The 20,692-nt window shown below is 51.7% G+C and overlaps 4 protein-coding genes across 4 annotated transcripts; 1 reads left to right on the forward strand and 3 right to left on the reverse strand.

Moving 5' to 3' along the window:
* Window positions 1-7,674: 7,674 nt before the first annotated feature.
* HER10_EVM0001733 (YjeF) lies at window positions 7,675-10,384 on the reverse strand. The gene is made up of 7 exons (XM_035471471.1): window positions 10,105-10,384; window positions 9,940-10,048; window positions 9,817-9,882; window positions 9,657-9,751; window positions 9,228-9,324; window positions 8,937-9,165; window positions 7,675-8,874 (listed from the first exon to the last, which is right to left on the reverse strand). Exons 1-7 carry the CDS (start codon window positions 10,300-10,302, stop codon window positions 8,772-8,774), a joined length of 897 nt encoding a protein of 298 aa, XP_035332199.1. The 5' UTR covers window positions 10,303-10,384; the 3' UTR covers window positions 7,675-8,771.
* Window positions 10,385-10,614: 230 nt separating this feature from the next.
* On the reverse strand, window positions 10,615-11,539 carry HER10_EVM0003511 (uncharacterized protein; the record flags this gene model as incomplete). Its single annotated transcript, XM_035473186.1, has 3 exons — window positions 11,383-11,539; window positions 11,142-11,322; window positions 10,615-11,076 (listed from the first exon to the last, which is right to left on the reverse strand). Exons 1-3 carry the CDS (start codon window positions 11,442-11,444, stop codon window positions 10,615-10,617), a joined length of 705 nt encoding a protein of 234 aa, XP_035332396.1. The 5' UTR covers window positions 11,445-11,539.
* A 3,263-nt stretch (window positions 11,540-14,802) lies between these two features.
* On the forward strand, window positions 14,803-15,573 carry HER10_EVM0010464 (uncharacterized protein; the record flags this gene model as incomplete). Its single annotated transcript, XM_035479923.1, has 1 exon — window positions 14,803-15,573. The coding sequence occupies exon 1, from the start codon at window positions 15,034-15,036 to the stop codon at window positions 15,571-15,573; it is 540 nt and encodes a 179-aa protein (XP_035333248.1). The 5' UTR covers window positions 14,803-15,033.
* A 460-nt stretch (window positions 15,574-16,033) lies between these two features.
* HER10_EVM0011398 (SH3 domain-containing protein) lies at window positions 16,034-19,367 on the reverse strand. The gene is made up of 3 exons (XM_035480831.1): window positions 17,346-19,367; window positions 16,962-17,255; window positions 16,034-16,909 (listed from the first exon to the last, which is right to left on the reverse strand). Exons 1-3 carry the CDS (start codon window positions 17,481-17,483, stop codon window positions 16,418-16,420), a joined length of 924 nt encoding a protein of 307 aa, XP_035333380.1. The 5' UTR covers window positions 17,484-19,367; the 3' UTR covers window positions 16,034-16,417.
* Between the last annotated feature and the right edge of the window lie 1,325 nt (window positions 19,368-20,692).

A 20,692-nucleotide genomic window follows, 5' to 3' on the forward strand; every position in this document is an offset into this window, starting at 1 on the left:
TTTCTCTTTACTGCACCAAACACATGTTTCAGAACAGCATCAAGTTCACTCTATGACTGGTAGAACATGTACTTCAATACAAAAACTGGATTTTATTCATGGCCTAAATTCCCTGTGGTCTTTCTAGGGTGAAAAATCCAATATTTCTCACAGCTGGTGGACACAGCTGTTGCCTGTGTTGACCTCCATGGGATTCTTGGATCACACTCCATAGCCTCTCTAGCATTCTGAACAGCTGGATAAGGATATGCATTAAACGGCATTTTCGGCTAGTTTTACTGTGCGCAGACCAGGGATTTTGTCAAGAGTCAGCGACGAAAGATCTGGGGGGTTGCATACGGTCCCAATGTACCACAATATTGGGAGTGCTATATTTGGAGCGTAAGCCTTGGAGGAGCCTCTCGAAGGATTGAAAATGAACGGGAAAATACGGACAGAAGTTTCCCCTAAAGCTCTCTAGCACTGTCCTCCGTATCGATTGCAAGACTCGGTCTTCGGAGCGTCTTGTCCGGAACAAGAAGACCCATTGAAGCTGCACACGCGCTCAAAAAACGTTGGACAAAGGATTTCTTCCGAGCTTTCCCTCGGTAATGGAGAATAGTATCTAGCAACAGTTCCACCGCCCACAACAACATCCCTGATCTGACTTGGAAATGTCTCCGGCGAGGTGCTTCGGAGCGCTTTGTGCGGCAGTTACGTGAAATTTGGCTGTCGTTGCAATATGAATGCTTGACTAATAGGACGATATACTCAGTGTTTAAGAGAACGATGAAATTCGAAATCCTTCGATAAGTCGAAAGTGAAGGTCATCGGCAATACTAGACCTCTGTTAGGGTTCGACGGTCAAGGACTCAAGGTATTCTACCTATGAAAAGATGTAAGTGCCTCCTTCCTCATCAAAGTTCCGGGCATACGGAAGTGCCGTGTCCTTTCAGCAAAACCCCAAGGCGAAGAGGTCACCGTGATCTGACCATTAGATATGATCGCATGGATACTTGCTGAGTGAACTCCTAAAGTGACATCCTTCATTTCAGGGCCCGAAACTTTGCTCCTGAGAGATGAGGAACTTACGGCTCGACGTGTTGACTTATTCCAATGGAACTCAAAATACCTACCGCTGCTCAGTGGAAGGTCCTCACAAACCACACAAGGTAAATGGGGCGCGGTTATGCACCGAGATCTGGGACCAAAACTCCGAGGAACTTTGTTGAGCATACCTATCAAGGTAATCAATGCCCTCATAAAGTCACATATAAATGGTCTTTTCCCCAGGATTAATGTTATCGGAGATCTTCATCCACCACACAACGACGAAACATATCACATTCAACCACACCACCACGCAAAGGCTTCCGCATCTGTCGCATCCACATTCGCAACCACACCACACCGGTCTCGATCCACAAGAAAATTCACTAGAATTATCAAGATGCGCGTATCAATGAGTTGCCTGGCGACCGTCGTCTTGCTCCTCGCCACTGTCAGCGCTACCCCAGTGCCCGAGGAGGAGCGCCGCCCATGGAGAGGTGGCATCAACGTAAGTAGACAACACCCTTGCCAAATCCACAGAGTCTCAGTGACGAACGGCTAATATTCTATGCTCTCTAGGACGTAAGAAACCTTGCCTAAATTTGCTAACGAATTAGCGGCCGGTTGACTGACGATATGAATAGGCTGGATGCTTGGTCCCATGCCTCAGAAGACTTTTCACGGATTACGCGGCGTGCATGGCTGAATGTACCGGTCCTTGAGACCCTTGCAATGCGAATAAGGAACGAAGAGATCTCTGGACATGTTTACTTCGGTAGAAAGAGGCAATGGGTCATTAGGAGAGAGGCATCGGCATGAGGAGCATACATTACGACGAATGCTTCTCGATCTGAAAGTGGGTGTAGCTTGTCAAGTTCTGTCCATCGACATGAGTTCAACAGTCGAGGAACGGTTAGGGGATTGGGATCAAACATTTCTACTACCAGTCTACCAATCTCAGTACAAAGTTTTCGAGTAACAATGCCTTCGTGGCTGTCACTGACATACTATGGGATCATGATGCATGTATCCAGCTCGTAATGTTGTTCCCTTGGGTCTGGTCGATCGGTACCTCAAAAAGAGAGGTGTTCCAAGATATTTCTTGGCCACATTATCCTTTCTAATTATTGAGAGATATTGACACGTGTAACGGACCGCTGACTCTTCAATTGCCTATGAGCAGCTACTGGTCTGTCACTACATCCAGCCTGACTTCACATGGCCTCGTTCTGCCAGCCACTTGGGCAGCGTTGGGGACATGACATCGCCTAAGACTTATGATAACATAGGCTCTGTGAACATAACGCGGTGGCGAATGCGCGGCGCTCTGCAATCCCCACCTTGATAATCGACGATCGATTGCACTGAGCGATGTCTCATACCCAGAACTCATGACTCTTGAAGCCCGAAGAGACGGGCTGAGCCTTTACAAACGAAGATGACGAGTCACCCTTCATTCGTCTCGATGTTGAATTTTGTCGTGGAGATCATACTCATTCACTCTTCGTACTTGCCCTAATGAAGCAACGTTCAGACGATATTCCTCCACTATACTTCCTAGCGGTGATTCACCGTCACACCACAATCACCACAAAACTTCCTCCGACAAAACCGCTCTCAAAGTCCGATCTCTGGTCCACAAATCTCGAAAAGCAGACTAAGCAAGTCCTGCCAAACCCTGCAAGACTCGTCAGAATCAACTCGACACCGACTCACAGCTATGCCTTCACCGCCCCGCCACTTCCAAGATGTGCACAATCCACATCATCAAGTGCCGCGATTGCGATGTAATCGAATCGACATGGCGCCAATACTGCCCCTCCACCCCACCAAACCGCCTCTGTCACCGGGGGCAAACAAGTCTCATCACAACGTACCTCCTCCGAGGCCACTGTGACCTCTGTCTGACGAAGATGGGAGCGTATGGTAGATTCGCCCCCGTCGGGACCACGTCAACAACGACCCACGACATCATGAATCGGAAGAGTAGGTCCGGAGGTTCAAATACTCTTCGCGGCGGAGAGTTAGTCACCAGGCTTACCATGAGATTGGGACGATTGGCATTTGAGGCTAGAAGATTCTACTCAGGTCTAGAACGTAGTCTATCGATCAGGGCCAAGACTCGATGGCAGGGCGTGAAGCAGAAGATGAGCAGAGATCTAGAGCTTATCTTGCAAAATCAAACATGTGGCTTATGATTCTACACTATGGACTCCGCCGCCACCCAGGTTTCTGACGTGGCTTTGGGATTCATGCGACGCGGTTCCGTGATGTTGGTAAAATCGTTACATTCCGTCCCTGGCCATCGTTTCCGACACGGTGGGTTGAGTATAACCACTCGATGTCATGTCACAAGGGGATGTAGATGATACAAGAGATGTATAATGTACAAACGATGTAGATGCGACTTGCACCCGGGTTCTTGTTGTTGCTCCAGAATTCCAGGATTTTACGCCTGGTTCCATCAAGGACTCCCTGTAAACTCTGCCATGGACAACTCAGTCCTCAAATTTGAGGGGTGGCAAGTCATTTGACAACGGTTCTGCAGAAATCCCAAGCTTTTCTGGATATAACTACTGCATTCGTGAGAGTTCTAGCTTCCACTGGAACTAGATATCCAAGGTTTGAGCAACATCAGACGAAGACAGGCATAGTCTTCCGTGTCCGCCGTGCCGCCTAACATCGTTGGTTGACGTTGAAACAAACTCGGTGCCCCCCTTCGTAGACCCCTCTTTCCCCTCTGTTACGATAGGCATTGATTGATATTAGTGTACACACCAAGTCAAACTGAAGATTACGCGCAAATTTTGTCCACGTAGTCAAAGATGACTTCGTACATGCAGGTGAACCGGTATGTCATGCCATTTCGAAGGCATCACCGGCCCCGCCCGCACTGTACATAAGACGTGGGAAACTCCGTGCCCCACCCGGGTCTCCAACGAGCTCGAATCTTCGCGAATCTCGTCGAGAAGTCTAAACGCAACGCTCAGATTCTTCGTACAATGCAACACACAAGACAGGTCCCACCACGATATTGAGAAAAGCAAGGAAAGACAAACTCAGAGAAATGGTGCAACACGAGGCAAGGGTGGGAATACCCTCAAACTCCACATGCATTGGGAAATTGGGTATTTGTATCGTGAAAGTTGAAACTGGCAAACGAATCGAACAGAGAGCCGAATTGAGCTGTCACGGGCTGACGATTGGCCTTCGACCAAGGCAGGGAATGATCACCGCTGATTGCCAGTTACACACTACTCCGTGGGTAGACATGTCGATCCTTGACGCGGGCACGCGGGCTTGCGTAAATTACCCATGCATTTCGTGGCCAAAATGATGCGGCCACTAATTATCCCACATGGCCAACTCGCGCGGCCTTACCTAGTCTGTGATCTGCGCTGGCGCAAAAAGTTGTCGAACCGGAGCCAGCTCCGACTCAGTTTTCACGGGACCTTGAATATTGGGCTCCAAGTCATCAGGACACAATTTACGGCGCGCAAGCCTTACCATGAAAGATCGGTAAGTATCTGTCTGGCATCAGTTGGTGGAGGAGCTCATGCCAAGAATCGCTGCCTCACAGCGCTGAATTCCAATAGATGCAACACAGTGTCGCATCGATCCGAATGAGCAATATCAAAAAGGCGGCGTAGAGCGATGCGGGAGATGTCCCTAGTTGCCGACGTCAGTCAGCTACCCCATTGCCTGTCATGGTCTCATGGACCCTTAAAAGCAATGGGCAAGGAATCGTTAGGTTTTAAAGCTTTTGCACGACTCAAGAAGCGTCTCCACATATGGTCATGCTGAGTGCAGCAGAGTCAGGAACAGAGGGAGAGCTGGAATGATAAGAAAACTCAATCTCGTTGGGCGCCGACAGTCGCCGAATCATTGCCGCAACGAATATCCGCAATTCCACAGTACCAGAAGTCAGGGTAGCAGAAGGACTTTAGTGTACCAAACATCAAGACGACTAGTGTGAAGAACTTGATAATGCGGAGGAACTCTTTCAGGGGGAGGATGAATCAAGTCCGACGGTTGAATTGACGTGGGCTGGTTTTGATAGTCCGTGGAAATCAGCACGCAAAAGGCATTGCAACAACATGACATGCAGGCCCCTGCCTATTTGCCTGCCGCGAACCTCTGCGATCGATCCGCTCAACGCGTGGTGTTGTCTCCAAAGCTGTCCAGCATGTATCCGTATAAATCCGCTCTTCTGGGACCAACGGAGAGCCCCCGTTGCCGGAAGAATTTGATGATTCGTTGTCCGTTTCAGGACAACCCAACCAATTCAACATGGTGATGTTGCCCTTGCCGGATCCCTGCATAAAAAGGCCCAAGTAGGACAGTCGAGTCTGCCAATCTGGTCGGAAGTGTCCGTCATCCGCCACGCTGTCGGGCAACGCCCCAGTCCCCGCTCAATGACCAGGGGCCACAGCTCTGGACGGCGGGGTAAACCTTTGCGAATACGACTTTGTCGAGTTGATGAAGCAAGCTCTGCCATCTAGCATACCTAGGCAGTAGGATAGCTAGCCAGCCGTAAGTCTCGTGGGTTCAGAATTTGATCATTCTCTTCATTACCGCGAAGTCAATTGCGCAATCAGACCATGCTTCATTTTCTGTTGTCGGGTTGTGCGAATTCGCGTGACAGACTGCGTGGCCTGTGCAGGACTTGTGCTTTGAGGGCGGCGCGATCACTGAAAATCCGTCTTTTCGAAGGGATCGCCAGGCTAACGGGCCATCTTTGGTCCAACCATTGCGTCTGCGTGGCTGCGTGGCTGCGTGACTGCTGTGCTCCAAGCTACCACATCTGCAGTAGGAAAAGCATCAGCCTCAATCTGGCGGGGGCCCGAGTCAAGGTTAATCGCTGTGTCCGGTAGCTTTTAGCTTGATCCTGACGGGAGGCCCAGAGGGCATTCCCGTCCAGGGTCTCATCTTAGGGCGGGACGCGGCCATGTTGCTCGAAGGCACCAGAAACTTTACACAGTAGGCACCCTGAGGTCTGTAGTCGCTAGTTCGCTAACACGCCGTCAAATTTCATGGGCTTGACTGTTCTCAGCCTGTGGAGGACGGTGTCGTTGTGCCTGATTGACACAGACCTCGTCATGTGAACCTGACAAGGGTAAGGATTGACTCTTTTGCGTTGTCCGACATAACCGATCGTAAGTTGTCGTGAGATGGAGGCGAACTAGACCGTGATGCTCCGAGGTTTCGAGGAAGCCAAAGATCTGTCGTCCCGCGACTGAAGTAGAAGGGTGTTTTTTTTCTGCCCTCGTGGTCAAGAAAATCCACGGGGCCATGGTGCATTTTTGGATACCCCCATTCCTAGTAGTGTCGATGACGTCTTGCGAACCGTTATTTGGCTTGAGAGCGGCAGGGGCCTTGGATGGACAGATAACCGGAGAGCCACGCGGGCGGCCCGGCCACGCATGGTTGTCCTACCCTTGCTGACGCGAAGTCTCTGTACAGTGAACCACGACATCCTCCTCAGGTCGACACCTCAGCGTTGGCACCATGAGCTGCCGTGTTGCGACCGGAGCGAATAGTCCAGAACTCGATGCAGGTGCTAGACGTTGGGATGGCCGGCACTCGGAGGCCGAGGCCAGATAATGGCAGTTGTTGACATCCGAGGAGCGAAGAGAAAATACCGAGAGGTGAACGGTTTAGCGCAGACGAACCGGCCCGCCTGGTTGGTGTTGGTCGATGGAGAAAGCTTCCGGCAGCTGAGGGGGGCAATGTTGGATAGATGAAGCAAAGGAAGCGCAAGGCTGGTATGCAGGAAGATGACGGAAGTGTGTGAGTGTAAAAGAGAGAAGAGGATAGATGCAAAGCGAGGCAAGGAAGGGCCAGGTACACAAATACTTTGGGTCCATGAGGTGGGATGGAGGAAAGAACGAGAGCAGGAGCAACTGAGCCGGTCAATTGTACCTGCTACATCTACATCCCACATCACCAACAAAAGTTCTAGACCCTTTTCTTCGTCTCTTCTTTTTCCCCTTTTCACTTTAGACCTTCCCTGGATGAACACAGGAATTCTGCTCCGACTCCAATTGACGGGGTTCCGAGGTCAACAGGAACGTCCTGGGACCCAAGCACTTTGATCTTGTACCTTGCTGTGTAGGTACCTTACACCCGTACAGGTATTCGTCAGCAATGGAAGGTACAACAGTCAAGTGAGAATGGAAAGAGGGAGTGGAGGGCCACCAATCGTGGCTTCCACTTTCCCTCTCACTCTCCTTCAAGGTGGAACTCCATCTCGCTCCTCCCACAACTGGCACAAGACCACTAAAATGTAAAGGTAAGTGTACAATGCACTCCAGTCTCCCAGTCTCCCTTCCAGAAAAAAAGAGGACGAGCGGGTCCCGTTCGGTAGTACCACGCAGTGCTCCATGCGGCCCCGTAAGCGCTGCCTTGCCGCTTGGGCCTGGCACAGGGGTAAACGGAGCTTTTGCTCCGGCAAGGCCCAGCTTGTTCTATGCCGTGAGTTGGAGATGCCCCCATTCGACTTTTTGCCCGCGCGCGCTCTCCCCTTCCTTGGAGTCTTCCCACCCGTTCCCCCATTGAAGGGGCCTTGGGCCCCAAAGTTGTGGCTTTGCACCCTCCAATGTACCTTACCTGACCCGGACATGGGCCTGACCTGGGGATGCAGCTGTGAGAAAAAAGGTTTACCTATGGCAGGCAATGTGTACTGTACAGAGTACAGAGTACCTCAAGCAAGAGGGGGAGAATACCGTGGAAAAAAGAACGGGATATGGAAACGCACCAAAATATATGCCCAACCAGACAAATCAATTTTGTCCAGTATGACTAGAACTGTGCTTCACTGTCATCGCCTTATCCGCTCCATTCCGCCGCCGCCAACATTGCCCTGCCCTTCTCATCTCAACCTTTCTTCCCCTTCCACTTTTCCCTTCACAAGTTCACTCGCCCCTCGTACGTTGCCTTCTTCCCGCCCTTCCACCCCCAGGTACAACGTACATCCTACACCACCTAGACTCTTCTTCCCGTCGAGTCCGTTGCGTACACTATCCGGTACTGGCTCGCCTCTCCCGCCCCGGTTCAAAGACCCTGCCCGCACTGACCAACCAGAAGAGAAGCCTTCGATATCCTCCGTCCGCAACGTCCGTCGTCGTCGAAAACGCTCCGGCCCAGCAAGGGGTCCTGGTGGAACCCATCGTGTGGCAATTCCTTCAAAACTTTGCTCTCCATTGGATGACCCGAACCAAGGTCGCGGGGCAGCCACAGCTGTTGTTTATATCAGCCACACCAAGGCCACCGGTTTGGCACGCTCTCCAACTGCCTCTGTGGTCACCTCGCCTATTATTCTCTCTGTCAGTCATTTTAATCCGGGATAATACTCTCATGTTGCCCTTTTCCAAAACAACGCCCTCCGAATCACTCGTCACACGCTGTCCGAGAGGCTCAACGTCCGTTTCACTCGGCTTTCATGTGTGTTGAGCACAAATCTGTTTGCCCAGTCTGTCGGAGACTCTTCTTAGTCTATGTCGCCTTTTGTCAAGCATACCATCCTCCTTTGTTGGAGTGTCCATTTGGTGTTGTAGTACACCCAATGCAGATGCTCGACGGGCGATGTCCGAGTCCTGTTTGTCCAAATAGCCGCGTGGGGGGCTGCTTGGTCATTTAGGGAGAAACTTCGGAAAGGAAAAAAAAGAGAAAGCAAGAGCCGACTGTAAGTGCCCTTGGCTAATACACAGTAAAATTTGGTAAATTCAGTCGACTAACGGATTTTACAGCTTCTGGCCGTTATTATCAACTTCCACCACCTGGTCGATGCCTTCGTACTGCGGAATTTCCAAATTGTATTTTTCAGCAATGCCCGGCGATACGAATCTGCTCCCAAGGTCAGCCAACAGATTTCTCAAGCTTGGTGTTATGGCGGATATTGTGCATACCTTCCGCCGATGAAGTGCCGTCCTTTGAAATGCTTCACCAGTGGCTTTGGTGCTGTCAGGCTGACAAGGACCTCAGGTTGGAACGAGCTCCCGGGGCCGGACGAAGGCGGGCCATTTTCGATATCCCACGATGATGGGGCGTCAACCGAAGTGACCGGCAGCTTTGTCTCCTCGAGCGCCTTGATCACCGCGGGGAAAGGCTCCCGGACTTCTCCAGAAAAGCTGAACCCTTGCCTCAAAATGTCAGGCGCGTGAACGGATCATGTTGTAGACAGGGGAAAAAGAACGAACCGAAGATAGCGTCAACGATATGATCAGTAGATTTCGCCGCCGTGAGGAAATCGTCGACGAACGGAACGTCCAGATCCACCAACTGCTGCGCCAACCGCTGAGGAATTTTCAGTCAGCAAAGCTACGACCGATCGACGGCAAGCCCCATGGAGAACAAAGGTCGGCAGGGGTCAGTTTTTATGGCAGCACCGTATACACGCAAAGATGCTGCCAGTTTCTTTACTCTTTCTGTCGAGAGAAGAATCATAGAGTTGTGCATTTGCATAGCGTTGCGTGGAAGGAGAACAAAAGCATTCTGAGCTCGGATGGCCCAGAGCTCAAGAGGTGTCGCTGATAGATGGTATGTAGTTGCCAGAACATCCCCATGTACTATGCGCCGAACGAACCACCCAATCGATATAGACAAAAGCGAATGGCATCTTCACTCACCTGATACAAATCATTCTTGCTCCGCTTGGGATAGTAGATAGTTGGCTTGTAGCCATAGTGACGGAGGTGTCGGGCAGCCACTAGGCCATCGCCACCTGTACAGGGGTCCTGGTCAGATGCTTGGTGGTTGAGACGGGGGAATCTATGGAAGGCTGCTCACCGTTGTTACCGGGGCCGCATGCAACGAGAATGTTTAGACCCCGACTGGGAGGGTGAACGCGGTAAACTGCAACAAGGTGTCAACCGAAGGCTCGAACAAGCATTGGCCGTTGCAGGAACTCACTTGCTTGTGACACGGATAATCCGGCAAGCTCCATGAGCTGGTCGATTGAGAAGGCACCAGTACTCATGAGGTCCTTGTCCAAGGCCGCGGCCGCCTTTGCGCCGAGAGTCTGTTGGTGTGTTTGTGTCAGCGAAACCCTCTCTGATGCTACTTCTAACCACTTACTCTGAGGGACATGTTGTTGACGTTTCCAAGATGCTTCTGCTTCAAACTTTGTGATGTTGTCGTGTGAGGCTTCAGGACGATTTCTGACGACTCCAAAGAGTTGACGTGAAGTTGGGGTGATGGTTCGAGATGTGCTGGGGAAGTCGGAAGGTGGATGAAGATGGAAGGGACGTGCGACGGGCTGACATCACTCCGCATCGGAGTTTAGCACACCGGTCAGTGACGAACCACACGACCGGACCGCAGGAACCACCGCCGGTTCGGCAGTCACCGAGGGACCCACACAGTCCACACAGTGCCCCAGCCGCACAAATCGAATCTCCTACACGCTGTCACGTTGTACATCGGGTTCAAGTTTGCCACCGAGAATAGGAATGGAAGTCAGATCTGTGTGAATGTTACTGCTTCACTAATTTGTACAATAGCCAAATGCCACCGGACTTGACACCTTAGCATACCCTTCACAAGGCCCATCATTCGATCAGAATCCTCCTCCAACTGCCTAGAATCCTAGAAGGGAAGCTGTTCGACGGCATAATGGTGGCCCTTGAAATCCTTAAAGTCGACGTCTCTCAAAGGGTACCCCCCAATATCGAGAGCCGCCTCGACCCACCCATTATTGGTCTTCCCTCCCCACGTAGCCTCAGCAAAAGCCCGCATCATATCGGTGCCATTCAGCAGCGAGCTCGAAGTCCACAGCTTCCCGTCATGTGACCAACGAGTCTCAACCCAATCGACGACCGGAACACTCTTATTCATAGCACCGACAATCATACGAGGGCAAGTCGCCGTCTTACCAGCCAGAAGGCCAGCCTCGAGAAGCGGGAACATACCGCCACAGATGGTCAAGAAGGCGCTGCACTGCTCGTAGACCTTGCGGATGAAGGCGAGCTCGGCTTCGCTGGTCTTGTACTTTAGGTCATGAGCTCCCATGAGTGCGATATCCAAGGGTGGACAAGACTCAAAGGAGTCCTGGGCGGTAGGTATCAGTGTTGGAGAATCTCTCTACTGGGATGGTGGTGCCTTGCGTTACTTACAGTTGGCTGAATCTGAGCCCTGCTCTTCATCTGCGCCGGTTTGCCGTCCTCGGTGATCCAATGGAGGTCAAACTCGATATCGTCCTCCCACATCTCCTGCGGCAGGTTAAGCATTTGACGCGAAGTCTTATCGGTCCAGGCAAAGAATTCAAAAGGTGCAACGTCGAGCATCTCGGTGACGCTGTGAATGTCTCAGCTCAGATGTTGCAGGGGATTCGGGGAATTTTGGTTCGATAATTACCCTTTGGTCAATATGACACCGGCATGAATCTTGCGGTTGGGCTTGCTGAGATTGAACTCCATGGTTATGGGCTGAAAGGTAGCGGGAAGCGGGAAGAATGGCGATTTCTCGAAAGTTGAATTTGTGTGGGTATAAGTGATAGTGACCTGAATGCCTGTGGTCTCTTCGAATGTTGAGACCATGGGAGTGAAGTGAAGTAGAAGTCTTATAACCACTTACACGGACTGAGGATGCAACAGCGCAAGACCGAGGGGCCCAGTGCGTCCGTGCGGCCGGCCCGTACCGGAGTAGTTGCACGGCTGTTAGATCCGAGTGGGTCCGGAACTTAGGTCGACTTACGACCGAACTCAGTCAAGCAACACGGACCAACCTTGACTTAACATTGCATTGAGATGGCTAGCTGGAGGATTTGGGCTGCGTAACTTCCGGAATCCTAAAGGATTCAAGCCATACATTGCCGGGAAATGGAAAACGATCAATCCATCCCGGGGCGGAATGGAACATGGAGTGACGGAGATGTCAATGTATCGCATGGGTGCACGTGGGTTAGAAGTCGAACAGGACCATTATTGATACCTGAGAGAATACTATTGATCTTTATTGGCTTGAGTTGATTACTACCTTATATGTATGTTCTCTAAGAAGCTATGCGGGAGAAAACTATTACCCCATGTGCAGGTTCTTTCAACTCGGATTTGAAACTACCAAATGACTCCCTCGAACCGCTTGCTACCAATGCCCGCTCTTTGTCTTCCTTCGTCCTAGCCCTCAAGCCTTCTATCTTATTCTTCTTGCGGTATTCCATAATAGTGATGCAGACGATGATCGTCAATAGGAGAAGACCCACGACGACGGCGACAATTACAGTGGCAGTGCTGTTGGCTGATGAACCTGAGCTCTCTGGCTTGATGCCATTTGTGGCCGGTGTAGATGACTGAGAACGGTTAGTCTCGAATCAGTGCCAAATTGGCTTGAAATTGAGGGCAATCCTTACATGTGATGTTGCTGCAGGGTGCAAGGAGGGGTGGTTGTGGTCTCGGGACATGACAAAAGATGAGCTGGCCGGGTGCCGTATGAAGACAGACTTTCGCGCGTGACTGATATGATGAACCTTTGGATGCCTGAGCTTGTGAGAGTCAACGAGTTCTGTGGTAACTGGTGTGACAAGTGGATCTTCAGGGTATGGTGTGTTCAGAGAAAAGCAATGAGGTGACATCTACGGATGCTAGATTATATGGCTTCGGCTGGTGGCATTTAAGAGAAATTCCATCACCATTTGATACCTCTTCGTGCGGCTCTTTCATCCATTTCACGTGGCAATCCAAGCCATAAGATCATTGAACGCCGCAAGACTTGTGCATGCAGTCACCCATCTACCTTGGTTGAGGTGAGAGGCTCAAAGCACCATAGTCATCGTAGCCACGGCCGAAAAGTGCGCTCACACGGGCGTCAAGTCACCGGATCCATTGAATCGAGCCTCAAAGAATTGGTCGGTTTCGCTTGCAAGTGCCACACGGGAGTTCCCAAGCCGCCCACTTCACATCGTGGCTCGTGTCAGTTGAGGATTTGGGCCCTCCAGCTTGGCACGTAGTCAGAAGACAACGCCACTGCGGTGAGGAAACCTGTGCATCATGTTGCCGGGCTAATGAGAGTAAGGCCAGCTGGCACTGACTGCATGCTCGCGTCAATAAATGGACGAACCATTTCTTTCCCTCAAAATTTCTGGCCACTCGTGGATTGTCGCTGGAAGGAGGCTGCTTACATCATGTTAGTAGACTGTATGCCTACTTGGTGCACGCCTCTTCACGTTTAGCGGCAGTCAAGGTCACCTTCGTTTGACATCACACGAGTTTCGACAAGGATTTCTCTGTTCAAAGAACTCATAGCCATAAGAAAACGTTTACACGTGAAGTCACTGGCGTTTGGTGGCCCCATCCTGTCAGGGGCTAAAGAGCGATTTCAAAGATGCTTGGAAAGTATTTGGAAGACAGACGAGTAATAAACTACATTGGTGGTCTCTTTTACTGCAAAATGAGCTCATAAACTGCACACTCATGGTGGTAGGGTATGCACAAGCATGGCAGCCTTTCAGCTACACAGACGACTTCACTCTCCCAAACCAGTCATAGAGGTAATCAGGCTCTGTGATGCTTCTGAACGCTGTGAGAAAGACCTGCTACGAGGCTAAACGACATGTCTGATACCAGACTGCGTATGTGTATGTTGAAAGATGAGAAAGTGCATGTGGGCCTCGCCCACGATTCCTCCGATGGGTGTAAATAAGGTCGGTAAAAGGGACGCTTGTAAGGCTCATGTCGTCTTTTCGATGCTTTCAACTGACTAGGTGCTGCTCAATATTCCAGCATATTGTTCCAGAAGATGAGCCTCAAGGTACATTCAGTGATCCTCGAAGATGTGTTCATTATTAGTCACGTTGAAGATGTTGCGCAAAGTATAAGGGGCTGGAGTACTCTCTATCTAGTATTGGAGATTGCGGAAGATTGAAGAGGAGATGTACCAATACGGTAGAAGTAAAGAACAGGCCTTGCTGTCGTTGCGATGAACATCGTATTACCATTCGCCTGGTAAAGATTTTTCCCAGTGGCTTCAGGTCGCTGTCCATAGATGCCTTGGCCCTCAAGGTAGATGTCCCACGCGGCGAAATGAGTTGAATACACCAGTGCATACCCATGCGAGCCTTCCCTTATACCCCCCTTCAATTCTATTCCTGTCACCAACGGCAGCAGGCGCCTCACAGGCCTGTGAGGTCAGGTCAAACTGCCGTTTGGCGGGATGGTTACGGGCGAGCCTGTTCAACTAGCTTAGCCTAAGCCAGGATTTCAGGTTCGAGTCCCGGCATGTGCACCAGAGATGTAGCCCCCAGTTCAGCACCGGGGGGGTGAACTCTTTTGATGGTGTCTACCTTGAATTTTTGGATCTTTTTAATAACTGCCGATGTAAGTAGTGACTGACACCAGAAGGCTCTACTAGCAGAAATTAGATGGCGAAGTATATATATATATGGTTGTAGAAAGTGAAGAAGTAGCTATATGCGCGTAATATTTTATGCTCCTTTCACGATCACCCACCCGTATGGACGTCACGCTTTACCTTGGTTATGATGGCCCATCGACGTGTCATAGGCTGTCAGTTAGTATCGATATTACAGGCTATTGGATTTATCTGAAAACCTTAGAGTCTTGTTTTCAGGACTCAAAGTGATGTAATCACCACTCTTCGGCTACAGCCAGGTGCCAAGAGCTGTAGATAGTGCCCTCACACCGAGCCTCACCGAACCGGGGATATATGGCCCGTGCACCATTTTCTAGTCGGTACGTAGCCACCAGTTCCTTAGCGGGGCTGTAAACAATCGATGTCCGTCTCTACTGTCAACCATCCCCTCCAAGCTAAACCTCCAAAAACAAGCCCAATTCGACCATCAACACCACAACCAACCCCGTCGCCACACGATCTCTCTCTCCCAACCTTCGTATTTGTCGGAGCGAGGAAGCGAAACACCCTTGACACCACCTCAAAACATCGCCATCACCAGAGAAGTCTAGCGCACCACAATACAACTCACCAACCAAAAACGGGGGGTAAACAAAACCACACCCCACCGAGAGAACCACAACCGCAAACCACAATACAATGTCCCAAAACGCAGCAACATACGCAGACTGCGTAGCCTCCCTCCGCACCTCCCTTAACTTCCTCCAAAACTCCGTATCGACCCTCGACACAGGCGTTTCTGACCTTCCCCGCCTCGCCTCCGTCCTCCGTCCCACGCGGCACTTCGAACTCATCCCCCAACCCACCCTCGCCGCCGCCGAGGCCTCGCTGCGCGACGAAATCGGCCCGCAAATCGCAAAACTGCTCGATCGCGCCGACGCGCAAATCGCGCGCCGCGAACGGCGCATCGAGACTCTGCAGGCTAGGTGCGAGCTCTTGCAGGGCCGGTTGGCTGCGCCGTCTGAGGAGGATGGGTACGGGGGCAAGAAGACAAAGGGACGAGGAGGGGCTGTTGGTGCTAGCGGAAGTGGTGGGAAGAGGGGGTTGAATGGAGAGAGTGCTTTGCGGGCTAGGGCTGTGAGGCAGAGGAGGGAGGGGTTGGAGTATAGTGTTGAGAGGCTTGAGCTGGAGGTCTTGACGAAGGAGAGGGAGTTGAGGAAGAGGCTGGATAAGGCTTGATAAGGCTTGAAAGAGAGACAGAGACAGAGAGAGAGAGAGAGAGAGAGGCGTGTTTTGAGCGTTGAGGTTGAGGCTGCAAGATGACGCCCTGGGCTGGCGGCTTGGACGTGTCACTTGGCTGCGAGTGTCTTCATGGTTTACCAGCTAAAGTGGCTAAGGGGAGGGCGGAGGGAGAGTGTTATGATACCCAAACGACGGATAAAGAAGAAGTCTTTCACTTTATGCACAATATCCAGATCGTCAATGATGTAACGTATACGAAGAGAATTCACAACATCAACGTGGAAATGCCCACTTCTCCACTACCTCCGCCTCATGACGAGCTTGGATAAGCTGTTTACTTGTCGGGCTCATAAATCCCACTCAAAGATGACACATTATCACTGTCGAGAATATGAAGACGGAATATGAATGTATGCAAATGCCATTTGTAAAACAGCAAGGGAACACCAATATGCATGGGTATTCCACCTGCGGGCTACCATAGCTATCCGAATGACCGACCCGTTGCTCGTGAAACCCGCCCCAGAAGACTCAAAAAGAAAACACACAATCCCTCTGCTCGAGCGACAATGGCAACATACACTAGCAGTGATAGGGAGAAAGCCTGCACGCAATGGTGGGCGGATAGAAGTAGAAACAACAGGTCGAAGAAGAAAAAAGCGAAGCCGTTTAGGCGGATATACGTGTGCCGCCTGTGGCTCAAAAGAGGCGGCAATGGTTTTATCCCGGACAAGAGACCTTAATGTACTCCAACAAGCATTTGAGCGCGAAACCATTCCATGTCCCATATGGTCATTTTTTTGCTCCCATCTCCAACGGCGAAATGAAAATCATGAGCTCATTATAACAGGATCAGGTAGTTGCTTGGCGCGATACCCGTCTCGCCCGTCTCCTTGCGTGCCTGCCACCACCTTCCACTCACGTCGCTAACCTCTAGAATCTCGTGCTTTGAGAAGGAGATCTCGTTCGCGTCGTCGGGGTTGGCCTCGTAGCTATAGATGGCCTTCGCGCGGTAGGGATATTCGGTGGGGGGCACCACCTCTTGGTCAAGACCAGGAGGCTTCGCTGCAGGCGGCGCCGCGTTGAATGTCGGGGCCACTCCGGAGTTGCGGGTTTGTGTAGTGGGAATGCCCTGAACGGGGGATGGGTTCTCGAAGCCATTGAGCTGCGCCGAAGTGTACATCTGGGGAGGCTGGACCGATGTTGAGGTTTCGGGCCGGCCACCGCCATACATCATCTGTCGGTTTCCAGACTCCTTCTGGAGCGCGAAGGAATCGAGGTAAGCGCGCGGCTTCGCTGACGGGGCGGAGCCGAAGTAGAAGATCCAGACAATCTACAGAGACAAGGTCAGCATTTGGTCCTCACCTCCGTGGCGGAGAACTTACGGTAACCATGGCCATGAGAATGAAGCCAGCGCCGGCAGCCTGGCGAGCACCGTTGGAGGAGTAGATGAGGGAGTGAATGGTCAGTGAGTTCAGAGACAGAGCGGCACCGAGGTATCCCGTAAGGGCGACATGATAAGTTTGCGCAGTGTCTGAAGCCACAACGACGAATACTCCTGCAATAAGGAAGAACATGTAGACGACGGTCCACCAAGCGAAGGGCGGGAATGAGCCGGAGTTATTTGTGACTTGTGTTGTCGCGATGATGGAGCTAATGAAAGCAATTATCCATGCTAGCTAAGGAGACTGTTAGTACAGACATGAATAGAAGACCAACCAATCGAGAAGAGTCAGTGATTCTCGAGGCGTCTTTGGATATCGACGTACCATGGAGATGGAGACTGTAGCCAGGGCGAAGGGATCTCCAATGATGTTCCCCAAATTAATGCCCTTCCTCCCGTACTGAACCCTTGATTGTTCCATTTTGCGCAATGATGGTGAATGAAGAGAGCCGTAGGATGGCATAGAGAATGATGTGCGAGTTCGATGGACGAAGAGTTAATTGCTTCGGAGCAGATTTCGAGAGGAAGCCTCGAAAAATGTCACGGTTGCGAATGTGAGTCGACCGACGAGAAGACGTCGACAACCGAGTAATCGAAGCGAAGTGTTCGGCAAATGGGCGGAGCGGTGCCAATCCAACGGTGGGTACGTAATTCGAATGCCGCGAGGGGGTTGTCGTGGCTGGAATGCAAGACCTCGGAAGACTAGGTTGGAAAGGAGTGACTGGTGGTTGGGCTGTCGGCCAAAATAGAAAAAGGGCGCTGGAGAGGTTGTTGTGACGGGTGCGCTGTGTGCTGCTCAGTGCGCGACGTAGCGTGTGCGCTGTACTGAGCTGGGATGAGCTGGTAGGCAGCGAACGAAGGCTCGAATGAACGTTGCGGCGGTTGATAATTGAGATGGCGAAATCGAGTCGATCGTTTCAGAGGGTTGTCCAGCAAGGCAGCCTCTTTTCTAAAGAAGAAAAAGAGAATGGTAGTCGGAATCCGTGAGATGCAAGATAGGAGCAATGAAGCGATGAAGCGAATCGAAGACGGCGATGGATTGCTGTCGATTGAGGGAAGAAAGGGAGAACCGAAGGTCCAGAGTCGAAGGAGCGAGGAGGAATCGGAAGAAAAGGATGTATAGGATTAGAGAATACAAGAGTGGAAGACGAAAGCGATGTCGAGTCGAAAGTCGAAGGAGAGACTGGAGGCGGGCTGCGTCGGGGGACGGACGACAGTTGTAGGAACAGCAGGCTTGAGCCAAGGCTGGCGGTAGAGGAGAGAAGGGGTAGGCGTTGTTGGCGGTTGACCGCGTGAAATGAAGGGCAACGACTAGCAAGATCCCGAAGAGGAAGTAGGCGGCGTGGATAGCGAGGCAGAAAAATGCCACCGGACCAAGCAGACCAAGACCAGCCAGACCCAACTCACAGTGGTGCCGTGAGAAGAGAAGGAGGCGCGAGTCTTGTGGCGTCGATTTTGGTGCTTGTTTGGCGTCTTTCCTTAGCACAGAGTTCTCGGTCGCAACGGGTGAAGGTGGTGGTGTGCCTGTTGTTGGTACGGATACAGAGAGAATCCGTACACCTCTCTCTATGTGTTTCTCAGGCTTGTAAAGGCTTGAGTTGAGAGAGAAGGGCTAGACTGAGCTGACTTGCTCGTGGCACCCCCGGATCGCGTGTTGATGTGCAAATCCGCGCCCCTATTTTCTTCTGCGGTGCCTGTCGGGTGCCGTTGCGCCCCGGCGTAAGATGTGGGCTCGTTAGGTACTCGTTTGGTTTGGTGCTGCGGCTCGTGTCTTGTGCGCTTCTGCTACTACGGCGGCGGCGGAGATTGTATTTGTTGTTTATTCTTCGGCCGACCCTCTTTCACGCTGCTGATAGATGTCCAATTCCTTTGACTGGGCGAATGGCCAATTCCCGGTTCCTTGACTCTCTGGCTCACTCAGGTGGTCGACAGCGGGCAGCAACGGGGGTAACCGTTTTTTTTTGTCGCAGAGAAGGGTTGAAAGGGATGAGAGGAATGGACGGTGGGGTGGGAAGAATGGAAATAAAAGAGGACACAGGCACACAGGGCAGGCTGCGGCGTAAGAGTGGAAGACTGGGCACTCTGACAGACAACCAGGAACCTGACTGAAGCAAGCGCAGATAAGATGCAAGGGTTGTAGCTGCAGGTTCTCAGGCTGTGCTGGCTGTGCCTGCGACTTCCTGGTCTACCAACTTTGAGTGGAAGTATCCGTATCCGCAAAGAGGGCAACTGGTAGGAGGACGACTCGACGAGGGAGGAGGGAGGGTACTGGACGGTGGATCCAGAGTCAATGATACGCAAAACGTGGTCGTGGACCAACCTCAGGGACCCGGTGGCAGGTGGAGAGGAAGGAGGAGGAGGAGGAGGACCCAGACCCGGAACTCAGGCACACTGCGCGGGCAGGCGGTACCTTAGGTGGGGGTGGGTAGTAAGGTACCTACCTAGGTAAGCGAGACGAGGGGGACGTACCCATGTACCTACGGATACCTCTTGCTGCGAGAGGGAAGGAGAGAGGAGACGTGGAAGGAGTCAAGAACAGGAAGTCACGGCATGCCGGACGAATACCAAGCGATTCGTCACTGCACTGCTGAAATCCAATTCAAAGGGGGCATGCGGAAGGCAATGGAAGTAGATTATAGGCCCCCATTAAGTAATTGATGGCCAGTGCAGCCAATATGCACCTGCTCGAGAACTGCCCGTTGCCAATGAAATCAATCGGGCAGCGCTATATTGCAGGCGACATGATGCAGGCGCAGACAGATTCGCACACAAAAGTAAGGAATTAGGTACACCCTGGAAGGAGAATCTGAGCCAGCCGAACTGAACATATGGTACTGCGGAGTATTCGTTTGTTAATCCCAAGAGATGGAAGACAATGGCGGCAAGGAAGACAGCCCTGGATGACTGCTTCCCGCTGTCTGTTGCACCGCACTGTGTCGAGACTTCGTATTGAAACTGTGCGCACGACTGGACGCGTCCCTTCCATTCGGTACGGGGCGAGGTAAGATACCGCAGGTACGTAGTCACGCACCTACCTAGGTAGGTATTTGTAGTAAGGTAGGTAGGCACTCCATTACCTGTGCTTTCCCAGGTTCAACAGAAGGAACGAGTCCAGCCCTTTTTGACGGCCTGGCCCATTCGATCATCGTGGAGAGTACATGTCCCAAAAGAGCCGTCTGATAGACCGGTACCTGCCCACCGTGCTCATCTTGAGGGGATCTCCCGCCAACTCCCCGGTTCCCTCTATCAATTCCCTAGAAACCATTGGTCCCTGCTCGTCCATCCTTAGGTCTCCTCTGCTGTCTGTCGTCCGTGTCTGTCTCTGCCTCACCCCCCCTTGTCTGGAAGTCGCGGCTAGCGGGTTTGAGATTTTTTTGACTTTCCAAGTGGCCTTTCGGGGTTCCTGCAAGCCATCCCACCAACAGCATTGGATGAGCTGGCGAAATGCGGAACATCATTGGCTATGAATACCGCTTACCCCTGACGGATGCCCCACTCCATCCGGGTGCGAGATACGTACCTCAATTAACCAGTTCCCTCCAATTTGGTACAGCTCAGCCCTGACACTGCTTGCCTTACCTGAGCCTATCTATTCGCAGACAGGAGGAGCGAAGATCTCGTCAAGTCTTGCGCGCTTGCTCCGGATATATCAAACAGAAATCACTTTTGGTA

This window comes from Colletotrichum scovillei, assembly GCF_011075155.1.
Source record: "Colletotrichum scovillei strain TJNH1 chromosome Unknown Contig00006, whole genome shotgun sequence".
NCBI lineage: Eukaryota > Fungi > Ascomycota > Sordariomycetes > Glomerellales > Glomerellaceae > Colletotrichum > Colletotrichum scovillei.

Bases quoted from the DNA above. Each gene is read 5' to 3' on its own strand.
- HER10_EVM0011398 (XM_035480831.1), bottom strand. From the start codon at position 17,483: ATGCCATCCTACGGCTCTCTTCATTCACCATCATTGCGCAAAATGGAA. The intron at 17,256-17,345 runs GTACGTCGATAT...CAGTCTCCTTAG, and splicing joins CTACAGTCTCCATCTCCATG to CTAGCATGGATAATTGCTTT. The intron at 16,910-16,961 runs GTAAGTTCTCCG...TTGTCTCTGTAG, and splicing joins TTCTCATGGCCATGGTTACC to ATTGTCTGGATCTTCTACTT.
- HER10_EVM0001733 (XM_035471471.1), bottom strand. From the start codon at position 10,302: ATGCGGAGTGATGTCAGCCCGTCGCACGTCCCTTCCATCTTCATCCAC. The intron at 9,883-9,939 runs GTGAGTTCCTGC...ACCTTGTTGCAG, and splicing joins ATTATCCGTGTCACAAGCAA to TTTACCGCGTTCACCCTCCC. The intron at 8,875-8,936 runs GTATGCACAATA...CCTTGGGAGCAG, and splicing joins CGGCACTTCATCGGCGGAAG to ATTCGTATCGCCGGGCATTG.